Genomic DNA, 19,379 nt, shown 5'->3' with positions numbered 1-19,379 from the left:
CTTATTGACCAATATTTCATACTCATTAGAAATACTTCCTTGATTTCTAAACTGACTTTAAAAAAAAACAACTCATTAACTTCTAAACTGAAATTACAATCTTTTTTGAAGTTTATTTATTTATTTTGAGAGAGAGAGATTATGAGTGGGGGAGGAGCACAGAGAGAGGGAAAGAAGGAATCCCAGGCAGACTCCTCCCTGTCAGTGCAGAGCCAGTAAGGTAGGGCTTGACCCCATGAACCACATGAGATCATGACCTGAGCCTAAATCAAGAGTCGGACATTTAACCGACTGAGCCACCCAGGCACCCCTAAACTGAACTACAATCTTAAATTAGATGAACAACAGTAAAGCTCTACAAAAATAGAAGAGTAAAAAAAAAAAAAAAATGTTTGCTACTAATTCCATCAGTATAACAATGTTATAATACAAATGTGTTGGCCTTTTAAAATGTTTTCTTCTTGCAACTATTGTATTTATCAATGTGTTTTTATTTATTCACAAAGTTAAATCATAGTTTTATGCCTGATAATTTTAGCATAGATGTATTTCAATACTGTAATTATTAAGACAAACATTAAACAGAAGCAATAAGCTACAGTCCCTATTAAACCTAAATCTTCATGGTTTAGACAAAGGGCAACTTTCCCTAAAACCTGAAGATTTTTTTCCCTAAATCTATAAAAACAGAGAAATTAATTTATTTCCAATTATCTTACAATGCAGGTATAAGGTGTTCAAAATAAAAGGACCATTTATTTTGATGAAACTATAAATGAAAGTGGTCTGAGTTTAAAAATCTAAAGTTTAGAAAATTGGTGTCATTATGAATTCCCAATAGATCATTGTTAATATTAAAATTTTTTTACCACTTTCCATTCCTCTCTGGATATCTTTGGCAATCTAATGGCAATAAAATTTTCTCTAAAATCCATGCAATTTTTAAAAAATCTAGACGTCTTTCCCACAATTATTCATTCTTTCCACTTGGCAGATTCAGACTGAGCTAATGGTTCTGTAAGTAGACATATTGATTAGCCAGAAGTCAATTTCCAAGCTACTCCAGCATGCTAGCTTTCTTAGACAATTTTGTGGGTTTTGTTTTGTTTTGTGTTTTCTTTGTTTCCATTTTGTGGAAGACGTTCCTGTCTTCTTTCACACCTCAAATTGGGTAATCCTGCCCTTTCTATCCTTACACTTTTGAGAGTACATTTTTTTCTTGTCTTCTTTTGTTTATGTTGACTTGAAATAGTGTATGTGCAAGCACTTCTTCTGGGAGGGAGTGAAACAGAAGACAGCAGGGCCTGCCTTACTTGGTTGCAAGTAGGGCTGATTCCAAAATGTATTTCACAAGAGAGGTCTTCAAGAGTACTAGGGAGTAGGCAATATGTTACCGATTTGAACCCCGAGCTTGAGAGACAGCTGTAAACTAGAAAAGGAAAACACAATAGTAACCGAGCTCCACCAACTAGAGCCAGTAGGCAGTAGGGAAATTATAGAAATGAAACAGGTACTCTCAGTATGGAACAAGTGGGGGTGGAGGAAGATATGTTCCTAGCTCGAGCACCAGACCGATCTGATCACAAACTTACCACAAACACCGAATTCCAGCCCTGACATTTTCCTATTATTTTAGTGTTTGTGATTCCCAGAATTAAAGACTGGACTTGAGATAGCAAAACTAGGCTGGAAAATATCACAGGCACTTCAGAAAAATTATTGCTTTAACTACCAGTTTTATGAAATGCTGTGACCTCTTAAAATTGGCTTCATTATTACTGCTGCTCTTTTATTTCACTGGCCTATTTATATCAATATGTTATATATTCAAACAAGCCTTGATCTTTATAAATTTCAGTTTTAAGTCTCACTTGGAGCTGGGAGTCAAAACCAGACAGAATATGGTTTTTGGGCTTTTCGTGAAAGCCAAAGCCCATAGCAGGCAAGTGGGGGTGGGGGGTGGAGATAAAGCCTTATTGAATGAATTCTTACCTCCATCAATAAAAAAGAGAAAGAAAATGTCACTTTGGTGCTTTCTTTGTTCTGAGATCCCGTACACTAGAACAAAAAGGCTTGGAGCTTTGGACAATTTCTGAGAGTATCTATCAGGGACTTCCCATCCACTTCTCACCTGCACCTTCCTCAGTCCATTTCCCTCCTTCACATAAGACACTAAATGGGATATTGTGGTGCAAGACGTCCTCTGTAAGTTGCTCAGTATTTTTCTTTCTCCATTTTGTTATGTTGTTTGGGATTCTTATTTCCCTGCTCCCACAAAGACTCCTACTTCAGTATCAGTCCAAGGCCACTTACAAGGGCCAAAAATTCACGTTTGTGACATTTAGCCTTAGACATCCTTCAAAGAACCTTGTCGCCTGGAATAAGATAATGACTTTATTTCACCTTTAATACTTTCTTAATGCTCACACCTTAGGGTGGCAGAGCACATAAGAGGGTGCAAAACACTTTCACACATCCTTCCATTTAATCTTCACCACCGCCTGGAAACTAAGCGAGGCAGGCTTCTCATTTTTCACATGAGAAATCGGGGGGATCAAGAGAGAATCTAGGCAACGCAAATCCAACCCTCCCGGCCCAAGGCCTGAATTTTGTATGTCATCCAGTTGCCTTTAGATTACTTCATGTCATTTTCTATTTTAAATGGCGTGATCAGATTTGCATTTCAATGAGATACATGGGAGATATATTTAAGAGAGGCAAGTTTGCAAGTACAGAGGTCAGGTAGCTAGAAGTTTAGGCAAAGCATGATGCAGGTCAGAACTAGTTCAGTGGTGACAAGACGGAATGGGAAAATATTTAGGAGATAAACATGGCATGTAAATTGTTACCAGATTGTGAAGCCCCTTTAGCAAAACAAACATTAAGTAGGTTCGAGTTAACTTCGTTGCCAATTTAGTCGTTATCTGATGATTCAAAGGAAACTTTCAACATCACAAAATGCCTTTAAGTTCTCAACACCAAATGTCATGTACTAAATACATACAGAAGTGCAAGCTAATAAAGATATATCTTTATTCATCAGAGATTTGCTAATTAGGAGAATTAAGCACCAAGTTGGGAAGCAACAAATTAGTAGCAGAAAGACTTAGAAAGCCTTCTGTCTTCATTCACATTCACTCTCCTACAGTATTTCACCTCTTTTCCTTTCTTACCACGTCCTGCCAACCGATGGCCTTTCTCTTAAGTAGAGATACGATAGAGGTAATAAAGACACCCAGAGGAGACCTGTTTCATCTTTCCCTTTCCAGTGTCACTGCCTCCATACGTCTGCACCCACATAATCTGCCATCCCTCCTGGAGTGGAAGATGTGTCCCTACCTCTGAGACCAACCACTACACCTGCGTCTAAACCCAGCCCTTCTCAAGGACACTGCTTCCCTGATCGTCCTCTTTCTCTCCGCATACACTTGTTCCTCTCCACTCCCTCATGCTTGTCAGAATACGGTGATGCCTCAACGCCATGCTTCCATAAAAACCCTTTTCCTGACTATACATCCTTATCCAACGAATGCCTCATTCCGTGTTGTCCTCATCAGCAACTCTGTACTCAGCTGTCCCTCACATTTACTGTTTCCGCCTCCTAATCTTTTCTGTCTCCTCTCGTGAGGATTTGGTATTCACCGTGCTCTACAGCAACTCATTTAACCCAAGCCAATGTTCAGAATTCACCAATAAAAAAATAAATGTCTCATCGTTCAGGCATTTAATAAGAAAAACATTTAAATTATTTATATGAATTTGTGTAAAATGATTCAAATTCATGATACTGAGGATGAGAAGAGTATTTTTGTTTGTAATTATCACATGATTGAAATGATAGAGTTGCCTGAAGTCTGACATAGTAACTCGCTTTCATGAATTCTGGTATGCATGATGTCAAACAAAGTAAGCATTTTTCCTTTCTTATTTTATTTTTTCCATCCTTCCTTCCTTCTCTCATTTCTTCTTTCCTCATTTCATTTCTCTGTCACTTCTTTTTTTTTAATCGACTGAGTACCTTTGGTTCTAGCTCGATAGGACTGAATGAAATCAGGCAGACTTCAGTGATGGCAGTTGAATTGTGCATCAACATAGTAGCATCGTATTCATCTCTTAAATTATTTTTAGTTGTGCAGAAGATAAATTACGTGTGATTTCTAAAGGAACTTTGTCAAGCTCTAGCAAACTAGTTTAATTATGAAAAATTAAATTTTCTGTAATGATCTCTTCTTTTGAGTGTTTAATATAAAATTACATTTGCTCAGTCGTGAACTTAGGTCTTAGACTTTCAAGTGGTTTTTAGAATTTTAGATCACTATGTGTAAGTGTAATTGTAGCCTTCCTCTAGTTTTTGGCACTTAAATCACTTAAAAATTAAAAATTGTCGGTGGAACTGTACCTCTTTTAATTAAACTGAAGCAAAGATAATGGATTTCCTCCCTAAAATCGGAAACATCTTATTGCCTGGTGGAGCCAATACATATACACGATGAATCTGGGTTAGTTTTGTAAACAGCACGGCAAAATGCTACTTCTCTTGCTTCAGAATTTCAGTAATTATGATGTAATGGTGTAATTATTTTTCATATAACAAATATCCTTGCATTATAATATGAATAAAAGGAAAATATTTCTTATTCTTATTTTTCTTTAAATTCATATTGGGGTTTCTAGGGAAATGTTGGGAAATGCAACAGAACATGACCAAGGCTTAGAATTATCTGAGCCTCTAAGAACTGTCAGCAGCTGCCATCGTTTAAATTCCACTTACATGGGAAAGGCATGTGAGAGGTAAAACTGGCATACAAAAGGCAAAATAGACAAGTCGTTCCAATTAAAGAAGAGTTCTGATTTAAAAACTTCCCATTGTCGGGGGGCGCCTGGGTGGCTCAGTCGGTTAAGCGTCTGACTTTGGCTCAGGTCACGATCTCGCGGTCCGTGAGTTCGAGCCCCACGTCGGGCTCTGTGCTGACAGCTCAGAGCCTGGAGCCTGTTTCGGATTCTGTGTCTCCTTCTCTCTCTGACCCTCCCCTGTTCATGCTCTGTCTCTCTCTGTCTCAAAAATAAATAAACATTAAAAAAAATTTTTTTTTAAATAAAAAATAAAATAAAAACTTCCCATTGTTTAAGTGGAATTTTCCTTCATTGGAAGGTAAACTCAAAAGTCAGCTTCAGTGATAATGAAATAATAACTTCTGGAAGTAATTCAAAATGAAACATTGCTGTTCATAATTTAGTAATCAAAGTAATTTTAGTAACAACAGTTATATTGAATGGTATCACTGATTTAAATCTTTTTTCTATGTAAACAAAGCGGAAGAAGTTAAGTCTGCCAAGAATTACTTTGTCAGTCGACCTACCTAGGAAAGACACAAAAACAGCAGCAACATTGAATACCTGATTGATAGCAACCATAAAACGGAAAAAGAAGAAGGCATTCTAGATTTAGCAAACATTCAGATTAAGGCCTACATAAAATGTATGGAATTTTTTTTCAACTGTAGAGTAATGTAAACCAGTTTAGAACCAATACATGTGGGTCACGTTTAAGCTCAGAAGTCTCATTCTTTTTGTGGACACAGTGATGTGCTAGGGATTGCCTGTTTCATTTCAGGCTTGGCACATGTGGAGGCTTCTATTCATACATGCTTGTACTACGTTTAACGTTTATGCTATGCTTGATTTAAATGGGACACCGTATATATGTCCAGGAGATCTACTAGTGAGCTACATGATGAAGGCGATGGGAACCATCCACAGACTGGGATAGGTTCTGCTAGGCTGTGAAAAAATAAAAATGTTAAAAAGAAACACACCTTAACTATTGGAGAATATGTGTTGCTGTAGAAAACAGATAGCAAAAAGTTTGAAGGCAGAGTTGCAGAAAATTAAAAGTAGATCTAGGGTTGTGTAGGTAAGTAATGCGACCGAAATCTGAGGTGTGGAAAACAAGTGTGAAAATACATTTCCTTAGCATTAACTGGTAACATTCATTGGTATCTTATTAGTCATCTGTCACTGGGTAAATGTCGAGTTGCAAATGACTTCAAAATCTCAGAGGCTTGGGGCACCTGGGCGGCTCAGTTGTTTAAGCGTCTGACTCTTGATTTCGGCTCAGGTCATGACATCGTGGTTTGTGAGTTTGGGCCCTGTGTGGGGCTCTGTGCTGACAGTATGAAGCCTACTTGGGATTCTCTCCCTCCCTCTCTCTCTCTCTCTCTCTCTCTCTCCCTCTGTCCCTCCCCACTCACATGCATGTCCTCCCTCTCTCTTTCTCTCAAAATAAATTAAAAAAAAAAATCTCACAGGTTTATAACATCAGTGGTATAATTCTTGCTCTCATGAGTGCAGCTAACTGTGGCTGTGCTCTGAATATCATCTCATTCTTGGATTGGTTGAAGGAACCACTCCTGGGCGCCTGGGTGGCTCAGTCGGTTGGGCATCTGACATCGGCTCAGGTCATGATCTCATGGTTCGTGAGTTCGAGCCCCGCGTCGGGATCTGTGCTGACAGCTCAGAGCCTAGAGCCTGCTTTGGATTCTGGTTCTCCCTCCCTCTCTGCTCCTCCTCTGCTCACACTCTGTGTCTCCCTCTCTCTCACAAAAATAAATAAACATTAAAAAAAATTTAAAAATAAAGTAACCACTCTTATTCTGGAATATGCCTTTTTCATGCAAAGGGAAAGAGCAGGAAAGTAGAAAGTCACATAATGGCTTTTATATAGCTTCTCATTTCCATCCACATTTCAGTGGCAAAAGCAAGTCACAAGAACAATAGTGGCACCATGGAACTCAATGGAAATATGGATGTGGAAAGGAATTATACAGTCCTTTTATTGGAAAGTGTAGAAACATAATGGGAAAAATAAAACAATCTACTATAAATGTCATATGTCAATAATGTTTTTCATGGTGAATGTGAGACTATAGATAAGTTTGAAAAGTTAGAGCAAATGTGTCACAAGTCGGTCATTTAACAATGACAGGCGGGAGTCTTCGTTAGTACAGAAATCTCTGGCCTTTGCCTTTGAAATTAACAAAAGCAAGTAGGGCAGCTGTGTAAAGTAGAACTAATTTTAAAACGGCAGAAGTGTGATACATGACAATAAATATGCAAAATGTAAACTACGGTAATTAAAAATATATTGCCATAAAGTTCTTAAATTGTTCGTGAAGTAATAAAGAGGCATACTGTAATTCTTTTGTTGTTTTTTTGGGGAAGGCATATCCAATTTTATTAGAAATATACTATTCCTGTAGATCTTTAAGTACTCTTCCCAAATTCTAGTATACAGAATTTTAGATGATACAAAAATCGAGTTTGCTTGTTTTTTTTTATTTAACGCACTTTATAATTCTTAAAGCAACCGCCAAAATAATAACATAAAAAGTATAACCAAAAAAATTAGAAAAGATAAGATAAAATGAACAAGATGGAATATTTGATTCACCTAAATGAAAGAAAACAGTAAGATAGAAAAGACAACAGAGGAACCCAAAAAGATAGGCCAACTATGAATCAAGTACCAAGTTGATGGACTTAAAACCAAACATCTTGATTATTGCATTAAAGTAAATTCATGAAATGCCCTGATTAAATGCAGACATATTCGGCCTGGGTAAAAAAGAAAGATCCAACTGTATGTTGTTTTCAAGAAACACCCTTTAAACTTGTAACAGACATGTTGGGTGTAAGTAAATAGAAACAGTAAGCAAACAAAAGCTGCTATGAATATATACATTTCAGAACAAAGTTGATTTCAAGATGAATAGTGTAACCAGAGATTAAAAGGGGGCACTTCATAACAGTAGAAAGGTCACTTATTTAAAAAGACATAAGACTGTTAAATGTTTACACACCCAATATCAAAGCTTCCAAATACAGGACAAAAGAAAATAACACAGCAAAAGAGTGCTAAAAATAATTTTACTGTCACTGATAGAGATTTTAAATACCTTTCTCAGGAAAAAATAGAACAATTAAACAAAAGCTTAGTATAGTTATGGATGCTTCGAATAATATGAACCATCAACTTAAGCTCATTAACATTTATAGAAAACTACTCCTCAAAAGAAGTTACACCTTCTTTAAATTTTTTTTTTTTCAACGTTTTTTTTTTTTATTTATTTTTGGGACAGAGAGAGACAGAGCATGAATGGGGGAGGGGCAGAGAGAGAGGGAGACACAGAATCGGAAACAGGCTCCAGGCTCTGAGCCATCAGCCCAGAGCCTGACGCGGGGCTCGAACTCACGGACCGCGAGATCGTGACCCGGCTGAAGTCGGACGCTTAACCGACTGCGCCACCCAGGCGCCCCAGAAGTTACACCTTCTAAGATGCATATGGAATATTCAAAAAGATAGATCATGTTCTGAGCCATAAAACAAGTTTCAGTAATTTCAAAGAATTTAAATTAAACAGAATATGTTCTTCATCCATGATAGAATTATTAAAGATGAATAAAAATAAGATAGCCTGGAAAAGCCTCAAATAGTTTGAGGTTAAAAACACACTTACTAAAATAATCCATGGACCAGAGGGGAAAAAACCCAAAGGATATTACAATATATATTTTGAACATAAATACATGAAAACACAATATATCCATATTCATGGGATGCAGCTAAAACAGTCTTTAGAAGGAAATTTATAGATTTAAATGACTATCTTAGGAAATATTAAAGGTAGAAAATCAAGCTTCCATTTTGAGAAACTAGAAATACAATAGAGGTGTCTGAGTGGCTCAGTCAGTTGAATGTTTGGCTCTTGGTTTCTGCCCAGGTCATGATCTCAGGATTCATGGGATTGAGCCCTGCATTGGGCTCTGCACTGACAGTGTAGAGCTTGCTTGGGATTCTCTCTCTCTCTCTCTCTCTCCCCCCCTCAAAATAAATAAATATTTTAAAAAAGAAAAGAAAAATAATAAAGTAAACCCTGACTGTATGGCAGAAAGGAAATAATAAGCATAAGGGCAGAAATCAATAAATAGAAAATGTAAATAGCCTTGTATAGCGAAGTCAAATGATAGTATCATCATACACAAACTTTCTTAAAATAGAGAAAGTGGGAAAACTTTCAATTCATATCATGAGACAGTTTTATTCCTGATACTAAGACCAAACAAGAACAATATAAGGGAAGAAAATCACTGCCAGTATATCCTATGAACACAGATTTTTAAAAATTGGACAAAATATCATTAAATGAAATCCAGCATTATATAAAAGGATTAAGCTGGACTTATCCCAACAATGGGAGGTTGGCTTAACATGAAGATCAATCAGCATATTTCACTACATACACAGGTCAAGAGGAAAAAACCCTGTCCATAGGGGAAAAACAAAGAACCTCAGCCTCTACCTCACGACTTCTGACAGCGTTCACATCTGACAAAAATTGAAACCTAAATATATTCAAGATTCCTGCAACTTGAGAATAAAAAAGAGAAACAAGAATAATTTGTACTTGACACTCAGTTGTCCAAGAGATGTAAAAACTAACATGTGCAAAAAGTCTTTTACCAGCTTGATTAATAAATACTCAGTTATTGTTTCCAGCTAGTGACTGAAAACAACCATGTTTTGCAACAAGAAAATGGTACATTTTGATATATTCATTTAACTGAATACCAAGCAATAAAGAGAAATAAACTGCTGATACACATTGCTACCTGAATTAACCTCAAAAACTATGATGCTGAGTGACAAAGGTGAGCACAATAATTAAGTACTGTGTGATTCCCTTGATGTGATTTTCTAGAATAGTTAAAACAGATTTCTGCGGTGACAGAAATCAGATCACTGATCTGCCTTATTTAGAGACAGAGTGGAGGTAGGATGATGGCTGGGAAGGGGGCACAAAGGAACCTTCTGGGATGATAGAGTTGTTCCTTGTCTTGATGGGCATTCCCCAAAACTGATTGAAAGATACACTTAAGATCTGAGCATTTCAATGAATATAAATGTTAGTGCAATTTTTGACAAAATAAGTGACATTGAATAACTGTTTGAACATTATTATTTCGTGATGTTTTCAGACATGGCATAACACAGGTTAGGCTAGCAAGAGACCCAGGAGACACTACAGTGAGTCAAGAAGAGAATATGGCCCAGCAGGCGCATCCAATGTGAAGACCTGTGTTGGGCCAGAACAAGGTGGTGATAAACGAACTTTGGTAACCTCCAGATGAAACCACCAGGGGCAAGGAGAGTTGAGAGAGAAGTGATTTGATTATCTCTTATAATCCCCCAATTCAGAATCTCCAGGGATGAAAACAGGGCTAACTACAGGGCTGCACAATTGATAAAATATGCTTGTAGGAGCACTGCCTCCTTCACCCCTCACATTTCCCTCAGTCAGTTGCTGAAATCTAAGTTTCTACAGAATACAGGGAAATAATGATTTTACCTCACAAAATAAAAGGATTAAAATGCAAATGCATAGTTGAACTAATACTTTAGAATAAATGACTTTTACTCCCATGTAATCAGTGGACGAATGCAAATGATGAAGCACTGACCCTTCTCATTTCTGACAACGTAGAAAGAACGGGAAGAAGAAATAGTCCAATTCGATACACATTTACTGAGCAGCTACCGTGTGCTAAATCAGTGGTTTTCAGGCTTTTATGACTGTGACCTTTAGTAAGAAATGAAATTTATATTGCAGCTCTGTGTAGATGTACATACGGATAACTAAAACAGTGTTGTAAAATAAAACCTACACTTGCTAAACGAGATGCACTCAGTGTTTTCTATTCTGGTATATTCTCTCTCATGTTTACAAAAACTCTGGTAAGTGACCCACTACCTTCTCACTACCCGCTAATAAATTATGGATTGTGGGTTGAAAAACACAGTGCTCCCCTTGCAACCCAGAATGTGGTCTGTGGACCCAGAGCATCGGCCTGTGGGAGCTTGTAAGCAAAGCATAACCTCGCACCTACCGAATCAGAACCTGCATTTTCATCAAACCTCCGGATGCTCCCTGTGGACTTTAATGCGTCACAAGTCCTGTGCTCAACAACGCAAAGAGAGAATGCTCGGGACAAAGTCTTCTTGCCTAGGGCAGAGATTCTTAAGCAGGGATGGTCCGGTTTTTAGAATATACGTATCCAGGCATCAAGGCTACAACTCCAGTGTCTACAAGGATATCCTAGGCAGTTATGCCAAAAACTAAAATAAATGAACAAAATCTACCAGAGCTTCTGAGCCCCACCCTATTTAATAACCACTCGTCTGCTTGCTTCAATGAAAACCACGTACCAATTTATTACAAAGGTGCAAGCCTATGCTTCAGGTAATATGGAGCGATGTTACTTTAGTTTTCATTGTGGATGACTTCAAATACAATCACTTTATTCCCTGAATATTTATTGATGGAGGCATTGCCACTGCTACTTCTGAATTGGCCGCTTCATCCGTATGGGAGAATTTGCAGACATCTTCATTCTACCAATAACCGTCCGTTTATAGAAATGAAACATGACTTCGAGTAGAAATATTAGTAGTGGTTCTGCTGAGTTAGCACAACTCATCCCCTAGATTACTTCCAGTAGATCCGTAACCTCGGATCTCTACTGCCAAAGAAAACGGAGCTGCCCCTAAGTGGCCGTAACTGCTCATTAAGGACCTTCCCGTTGCGTTTGTATGTTTCCTGAGTGGTGGGACGTTTTAGTCTGGAAGCTGCTAATCTTGCTAACACTAAAAGGCTCTCTCCCATTAGCAGCTTCTGTGTTGCATTAATAATAAGAAAGTAATAAAGAGGCCGCAGCTGTTCGTTCTCTCCTGAGGAGAGACCACAGCTTCCTTCTTATCCCCATGGTCCACTGTATTAAAGTAATAGAGTGGATAATAACTGCTGTCTATTCTATCAAAGTCTAAAATTCCTTCTTTCTGGGGAGGAATACCTTTTCTCAAGTCTTCCAAATTTAAAACTATACCCTCCATACTTTTGTAATTGAACTTGTCTCTTTAATTCATAATTCTTTTGAAATGTGAGTGCAAACCATCAAAAACAGAGGGGGAAGAAAAGTTGCTTTGGAAAAACTAAATATTTCTACCTTTCCTGAAAAAAACTATAAAACAGTGAACTCTTTCAGATATCTTCCTGTCTTTTTTTTTTTTTTTTTTTTTTTTGGTAAATCAAATCACTTACGTGCACAGCAGTAAATTAAAGAAAAGCGAGGAATAAAGTCCTCTGCTTTTGTAAATGTTAAAAACTCTCTTGCTATTAGAGAATAAATGAGGAAAATATCATATTAAAACAAAATAAGTAGGATTGGATTTGTTAGTTTCCGTGTGCTTCTTAATACATTCTGTCTTTGTTAAAGACAATGTGATCTTATTAGGGTCCATAAAGATTGGAGAAATTTCCATACTTAATTGCTTAGTTTCTTTTTCTATTGAAAATAGTTAACGTTTTGCAGAAGTGCACTTTTATTTATTTTTTTTTAATTTTTTTTAACCTTTATTTATTTTTGAGACAGAGAGAGACAGAGCATGAACGGGGGAGGGGCAGAGAGAGAGGGAGACACAGAATCAGAAGCAGGCTCCAGGCTCTGAGCCATCAGTCCAGAGCCTGAGGCGGGGCTCGAACTCAGGGACCGCGAGATCGTGACCTGAGCTGAAGTCAGCCGCTTAACCGACTGAGCCACCCAGGCACCCCAGAAGTGCACTTTTAAAGATCCTCTTGATTTATGGGGCACCTGGGTGGTTCGGTCAGTTAAGCGCCCAACTCTTGGTTTCAGCTCAGGTCATGATCTCACACTTTCGTGGGTTGGAGTCCCATGTCTGGCTCTGTGCTGCCAGTGCAGGGCCTGCTTGGGATTCTCTCTCTGCTCTCTCTGCCTCTGCCCAACTTGCATTGTCTCCATCTCTCTCAAAAATAAAATAAAAACAAAAATGTTTAAAACAGAAAGATCCTCTTGATTTACGTCTGTTTTTTTTTTTTTTAAGTATATGATCTGTCCACAGAATAAAGTAGTTAGGTTATTGCAATTTGTCATCTATAACCAAAACTATTTTTACTTTCAACTGTATATTTTTTTTAACTGGATAAATAGTAATCCATCATCTCAAAAGTGTTGCTCAGATTTTCATTCCTTGGAGTCAAAATATTTGAGTCCAACTTACATGACTGTGTCCTGATTTTGAAAAGTTAATTTTGTAATTAAGTTATATATTGCATATTTTATACTTGTAATTTATGGGAGAAAAAAAGACCAATATGAATAATTTTCATCAATGAGAATATGTATTTTTTAAATGAAATATATGTTCATAATCCTCCTGGAGGAAATCACTGTGATGGGCTCTGTGCAATATTTATATAAGATTCAAGAAATTACTGTATAAACCAGCTCAAAGCTTTTTTCTACAAACTTATAATCAACATATTTTCCTTATAAGTACTAAACATTTTGCAAAAAAAAAGAAGAGAGAAGACATATCTAATAAGTCAAGACTGCCCTTTTAAATGTTTTTAATTATGTATAAAAGTCTTTGAATGAAAAAGATTTATAATTTAGGAAAGAGAAAATGCAAAGTATTGTTTGTAAAGTAAACACGAGATATTTCCTCTAGGCAAGTAACAATCTAAATCCCTTTTAATTAATAACTCATATGGTCTACTTATTAACCAAGTCTTTTTGACAAATCCACTAAACCTCTTATTTGTTGTTTCATTTTGTTTGTAAGAACCTCAAGTGTTTATTACATAGCAATGGCTGCATATTATTGCTAGAGTTTCCCCTAAATTTAGGGAAGAAAAGAGGTGAATAAGACATTCTTTGAAGGCCCAAAAAGCAAACTGGTCTTTTGGAAAAGTAGCCTTGTTAAAATAGTCTTCGAGTGTGGGTAGTAAGCATACTTATGGGAATTCTTTTTGTTTCCTTTTTTCTGCTCTCCAGTTCATGAAGGCTCAGGAGAAACCAGTCAAAAGGAGACTTCCACCTGTGATATCTGCCAGTTTGGTGCAGAATGTGATGAAGATGCTGAGGATGTCTGGTAACGCGTTCTTTTTATTCTTTAAACAAATCATGACAATAATTTCTTTTTATTCCCTCGACCATTTCCTAAAAGACATTTTCAGCACGTTTTCCAATCCAGTTCCTAAGGGGGAAATTAAGGGCTATAATAACAGCAAGGAATTTCTGAGGCTGAATTAAGAGCTGGACTAGCCAGGCAGCTGTTAACGTTCGTTACTTGATACGATACGCTAAGATACCTTTTAGACCCCCAAATACTGTCAATGTTAAAAGATGGATAGAAAAATCATACTTATCAGGACGTTTCTTAGGAACCATGGTCAATAAACAATGGATGGTTGCTAATCTGCTTTCTAAGATGGTGGATCTGAGTAATTGCAGAGAATTGAAGGGTTCTGCATATGCGCACCCATAGCCAAATTAAGAAGGCAGTAAAGCAAAGAATGATTTCTGGGCTTCTCTCTAGGATCAACTTCTCCCTTCATCCAAACAATACTCGACTCCTTCTGGAAACATGTTGAACAAATAATGAACAATATTCATTATTTTGAATGAGTCCCAAAATGTTAGTCCTCTGGGGCATCCACAGGTATTAGTCCTGCCTAAATCATCCCCAAAGGGAGCAACCCAAAGTTCAGCGTGAGGTCTTTGTGGTGTGATAGTGGAAAGAGGCAGGGTTCCCCCCTCACTTATACACATACCTTTCAGGAAAACAGCCAAGTGCCCTTTGTTGTCTTCATTGTGCAGACTGTGTTTGTCTAGAGGAGTTAACAATCATTTCGATCAAGGTGGCAAAGAGAGTAAATCTTAAATGTTCTTATCGCAAAAAAAAGAAATGGTGGTTGTGTCACGTGATGGAGGCGTTACTAACAGTATGGTGGTAATCATATTGCAATATATAAGCATATCAAACACGTGCGCATCTTAAATTTATACAATGTTATATGGCAACTCTATCTCAGTAGAGCTGGAGGCAAACAATACTTTGGATCAAACTTTTGTGGGTGGAGGGAGCCACTCATCCAAAGAACAAGAAGAAAAAAACTGAAGGCAAGATAATTTTGGCAAGAGTGAAACAGCTTGCACTTAAAATATTTACAGTTTTTTTGAATGAGGATTAAGTGGTGGATTCCAACAGAGCAAACTGGAGTTCTTAGGGTAAACTAATCAGGTACTTACAGGTAGACTCTGTAGCCAGGTGAATTAGCCACCCACTAATAAATGCAGACAGCAGTAGAGTTTTCCATACCTGCCAAACATTTCTCACCAATGGGCAGCTAGCAGCCAGGTGAGAGCTTATGTACTGGTTTGACCGCCTTGAGGGAAATAAATGTGTAATTTCTTAAGAGCATTTTGGGCATCTTAATGGCTAATGAATTTATCGTTCCCAAACCTGGCTGATCATCACAGTTACTCTGGAAACTTTTTAGACACACTAATTCTTTTGTTCCACCCCAAAACTAATAAATAAATCAGAATTTCAGAGAAGTAGGGCTTAAATTTTTACTTATCTAAAACTCCCCCAAATGACTATGAAACACTGCTTTAAAATAAATGACTGACTCAAAGAATCATTTTGCTCTCTCAATGCTTTTGGACTCTATATAGTCATAGCCATTATATATATTGAGACACACTGATAGGAAAGACATCCTTTAAACATTACATTTTTAATGTTTCCTGGTGACTGCATCTGTAGTTCAACATCATTTTTAAAGCTGTTAATTATCTTGCTGTCAATTATTTTACTTAAAAAAAATTCACACGGGTTCCTAATTTTTTCTTAGAATTTCCATTCCCCTGGTTTCTCGTCTCTTCAGTGGTCATCTTTAGGTAACATAGTTTCCTTTGCAGATGCAAAGATTTAAGAAACGATATGAATAGCCGCTAAAAGCTACTGGTTGCTCACTATGGGTTTGATCCATCTGTATACTTTTTCTTGTTGCTTATCTTTAACCCTAGGGGTAAATTCCACCATCCTTTCACTTTACAAAGAGGAAACTGAGTTTTGAAGCGTTTAAGTGGCAGTCCACAATAAAGAGGTGAGGTGAAAGTAACTAGAGGGTGTTAGCCTAACAATTCAGCCAAAGATGCAATTAAAATAATATTTCTTTCCTGCCATGTCTGCAATAAGAAAATAGCCAGATTGCAGGCAGCTTAGATGTAGTGACTCAAGACCTGCAGGATTCAAGCTGGTGACAAGGGAGATGCCTGCAGCAGGCAGTGGGAAAATGTCCAGGCAAGCAGTGTCACTCCTGGTATTCTAGCAAAAGTTCCAATCTATGGTATGAGGGCAGGTGGAATATGAGCAGATACACACAGGGCTGGTGGCATCCGAAAAATTCAACAGGAGGTCATAGGTCCCAGCCATGCAACTGGAGCTAAGAAAAAGAAACCCAGTTATACAAAGGGAACAAGAAGGACAAAGCAGAACTTCAGTGATCAAGGAATTGGTTATCAATCAGGAAAAGAGAGACAGATCCGGGCAAGACTGGATGGATACCCACTTGCCGGAACTGGTGTAGAAAGCCAAGCCTTGGTTACAAGGGGCTGAGACGAGCGTCTAGATCTCAGAAATAAATTACAAGGTCAGAATGAAATCAGCAGCAAGGCTGACTGGATGCTGAATCAGTTAGCTTTTGGCTAGGACATCTTGTACGCCCCCAGCCTAGAGACAAGATTAGTTCCAAAATGCGGAATAAAGCTGAACCTCCAGATGGGGCTAAGTGGCTATAGCTGTGAAGATTAGAGGGATGCAGGGGGCAGGGAGCCAAGAAGATCATTATACTTCCCAGGCAAGAATGAAAAGTTGTTAGCATTTAAATAAAATGTACTTAAAATGTCCAATGTAAGCAAGAAGGAATGGTGCTGAAAGTGATAAGCGTATTGATTTTCATTTACATAAATACCTTTGTATGTTAACATTTTGTATTTAGTTATGACCATGAAGGGCAGATTGGGAACAGCTGAAGGACGCAAGAATAAAGCGATAAATGAAGTTAAATAGGCATGGAAGGAAAGAGGCTATAAAGTACAACAGAAGGCAGTTGGGGAGTGATCTGACTCGTACTGGTCAACTGAAGCAGGGGAGTTTTGATGTGCTGTTGATTTTAGATGAAACCACGGCCAGGTCCTCTCGCAAACATAACGTATTGCATATGCTGTGTGGCAACAAGGAGTACAACTCAGTGTTCAATTTTATTTTTGCCTTTGATACTAACTAAACCCACTGTTTTATACATGCAAATTTCCTCAATCCTGCGTTATGAAGTAATTAACAAGATGTGAATAATTATTACTGTATTTGTGATATGGGAACAAAGATGAGAAATTAATTCCTGGTCTTTCTTTAACCCTGGCCTAAGAAATTAATATTTTATATTTCATCACAGAAACTAAGTCTAGTTATCCAAAAATGCTTAGGTACTTGCCAAATGAGGACATATCTTTGTTAGAATTAAAAAGCCGGTTGGTCAGTTACAATCAATCACAATCACTTGATCTTTTCACAGATGAGTTTTGGAGTTAAACAAGTCACGCTGGGGGCGCCTGGGTGGCTCAGTCTGTTAAGTGTCCAACTTCAGCCCAGCTCATGATCCCCCACTTTGTGGGTTCAAGCCCCGCATCGGGCTCTGTGCTAACAGCTCAGAGCCTGGAGCCTGCTTCAGATTCTGTGTCTCTTTCTCTCTCTCTCTCTGCCCCTCCCCTGCTTACACTCTGTCTCTCTGTCTTCCAAAAATAAATAAACGTTAAAAAATTAAAAAAACAAAAACAAGTCACGCTGGACATGGAGAAAATAAATAAACGAACGAATGAATGAATGAATAGTAGAGGGGTAAGGAAAATAGAGGAAGAGAACTAATAATAATTAGAGAATGGCATTGATAAACCGTGATACTAAAGACATTACATTTTAATGCCTTTGAGAAAAACAGATGGTTTATAAGCTCATATAAACCCCTCACGTACATTCTATGATTTCATTTCAAGGTTTTTCTCTTGCCTTTTCCTTCTTCTTATGGACAACATCAAGACTCTAGAGACCCGAAGATTTTCTCAATAGCAGAGAACCACCATTGCTACAGAAGATTCTTCAGTTACAGTAATTTTCCTATAGTGTAGGAAACAATTAAGCTTCCAAAAGAGAGAATTAAAAGTCCACATGGGAAGTGGTCCACACCACAGATATATCCACTCTCATATCGGGGCATCCCTTTATTTAGGATGGACTTCAAACAAATGGAACACCTGTGCAAAGGGATGTGTAAATTTGCTTATAGGGAAGGGGTTAAGAGGGAAAGGAAAGAAGGGCTTAAAAGATTGTTTCTCTTAATATCCAGACTGAAAAAAGTCAAAACTAATATGTTTATACATCAAAGAGACTCTCAAATGCCTCCTGCCAAATATAATTTATAAAGAAAAAGAATAGCTTATAAATAAGTCAAACATAAGAAAATTGACTCATTGCAGAGTAATAAAGCCAATCTGATAGCACTGGGAATACCAACTTATAATTTCAACAAATACTTCTGATACTTGGTTCGTTTTAGAAACAGGTTTATATTCCCTTAATTATCTTACCTGATAAATTATTTCTGTAAGTCCAAAGTAGGTCAATGGTAACTCTCTTTGCACTGGGAACTATTCCTAAGAAGTAATTAGCCTAGAACTTTCTGTTGGTCCTGTCAGTCAGAAGTAGTTCAGAGCCCCGGGGTTGATACTTGATTTAATATAAGAAAAAAGCAAGTTGATAGCTGAGTCTGATCATAGGAATGACTGGGTAAGAAATTGGCTGCCTGCCTAACATTTTCAGGATGTCAGCATAGATCAAGGAAGGGAGCACAGGTGTAAAAGCAGATGTGGCTCGTGACAAATGATATAAAGGGGCAACTTAAATTATGTGTATTTGCTTCGTGTGTATGCTTTCTAGCTCCTATTTCCATTTTAACTTTGCTTTTGTATCCCACTCTACATGCTACTCAGGCTCCACTGGCAAAATCTTATTGACTAAAATTCTATTAATTCCTCAGTAGTCATTCATTTTGTCTTTGAAAGCATTGATAATGTGTTCCAGTTTTACTGTATAGCATCCTTGAGTTTGACTGCAATGGGAAGAAAGGGAAAAAGCAAAGTAGTTGCAGTAAAATGAGCTCAGAGAAACTGAATGAGCATCTCTGTTTTTCTTATGTCATTGGCGTTCCATAACTGAGGGTGTGGGCTTTGACGTTGCTTTTGTGAGTGTCTCTTACAAAGACAGTTTAGTTTGAAGTCCTTAACATCTTGCTTCTTTGATCTGAGAAGGCTCCTTGTCACTAGGATGACTGTGTGTTGTTGGCATCATTCCCACCTTTAATGCATTTTGGACTGTGGAGAATCATGAATATTTGAAGCAG

At 37.6% G+C, this 19,379-nt stretch overlaps 1 protein-coding gene across 2 annotated transcripts in view; it reads left to right on the top strand.

The window, feature by feature from the left end:
• The window catches only part of TMEFF2 (transmembrane protein with EGF like and two follistatin like domains 2), a 232,658-nt gene that overhangs the window by 119,704 nt on the left and 93,575 nt on the right, over positions 1 to 19,379 (top strand). For both annotated transcript variants that reach the window (XM_086719176.1, XM_086719175.1), the window contains exon 5: positions 13,909 to 14,005. In XM_086719176.1, the coding sequence (XP_086575302.1) occupies positions 13,909 to 14,005 (97 nt within the window). The remainder of the gene's footprint in view (positions 1 to 13,908; positions 14,006 to 19,379) is intronic.

This window comes from Puma concolor, chromosome C1 (assembly GCF_028749965.1).
Source record: "Puma concolor isolate L17-30 chromosome C1, mPumCon1.1.hap2, whole genome shotgun sequence".
NCBI lineage: Eukaryota > Metazoa > Chordata > Mammalia > Carnivora > Felidae > Puma > Puma concolor.
Note: the sequence above shows the minus strand (reverse complement) of the source record. Positions and strands in the feature narration are given on the sequence as shown.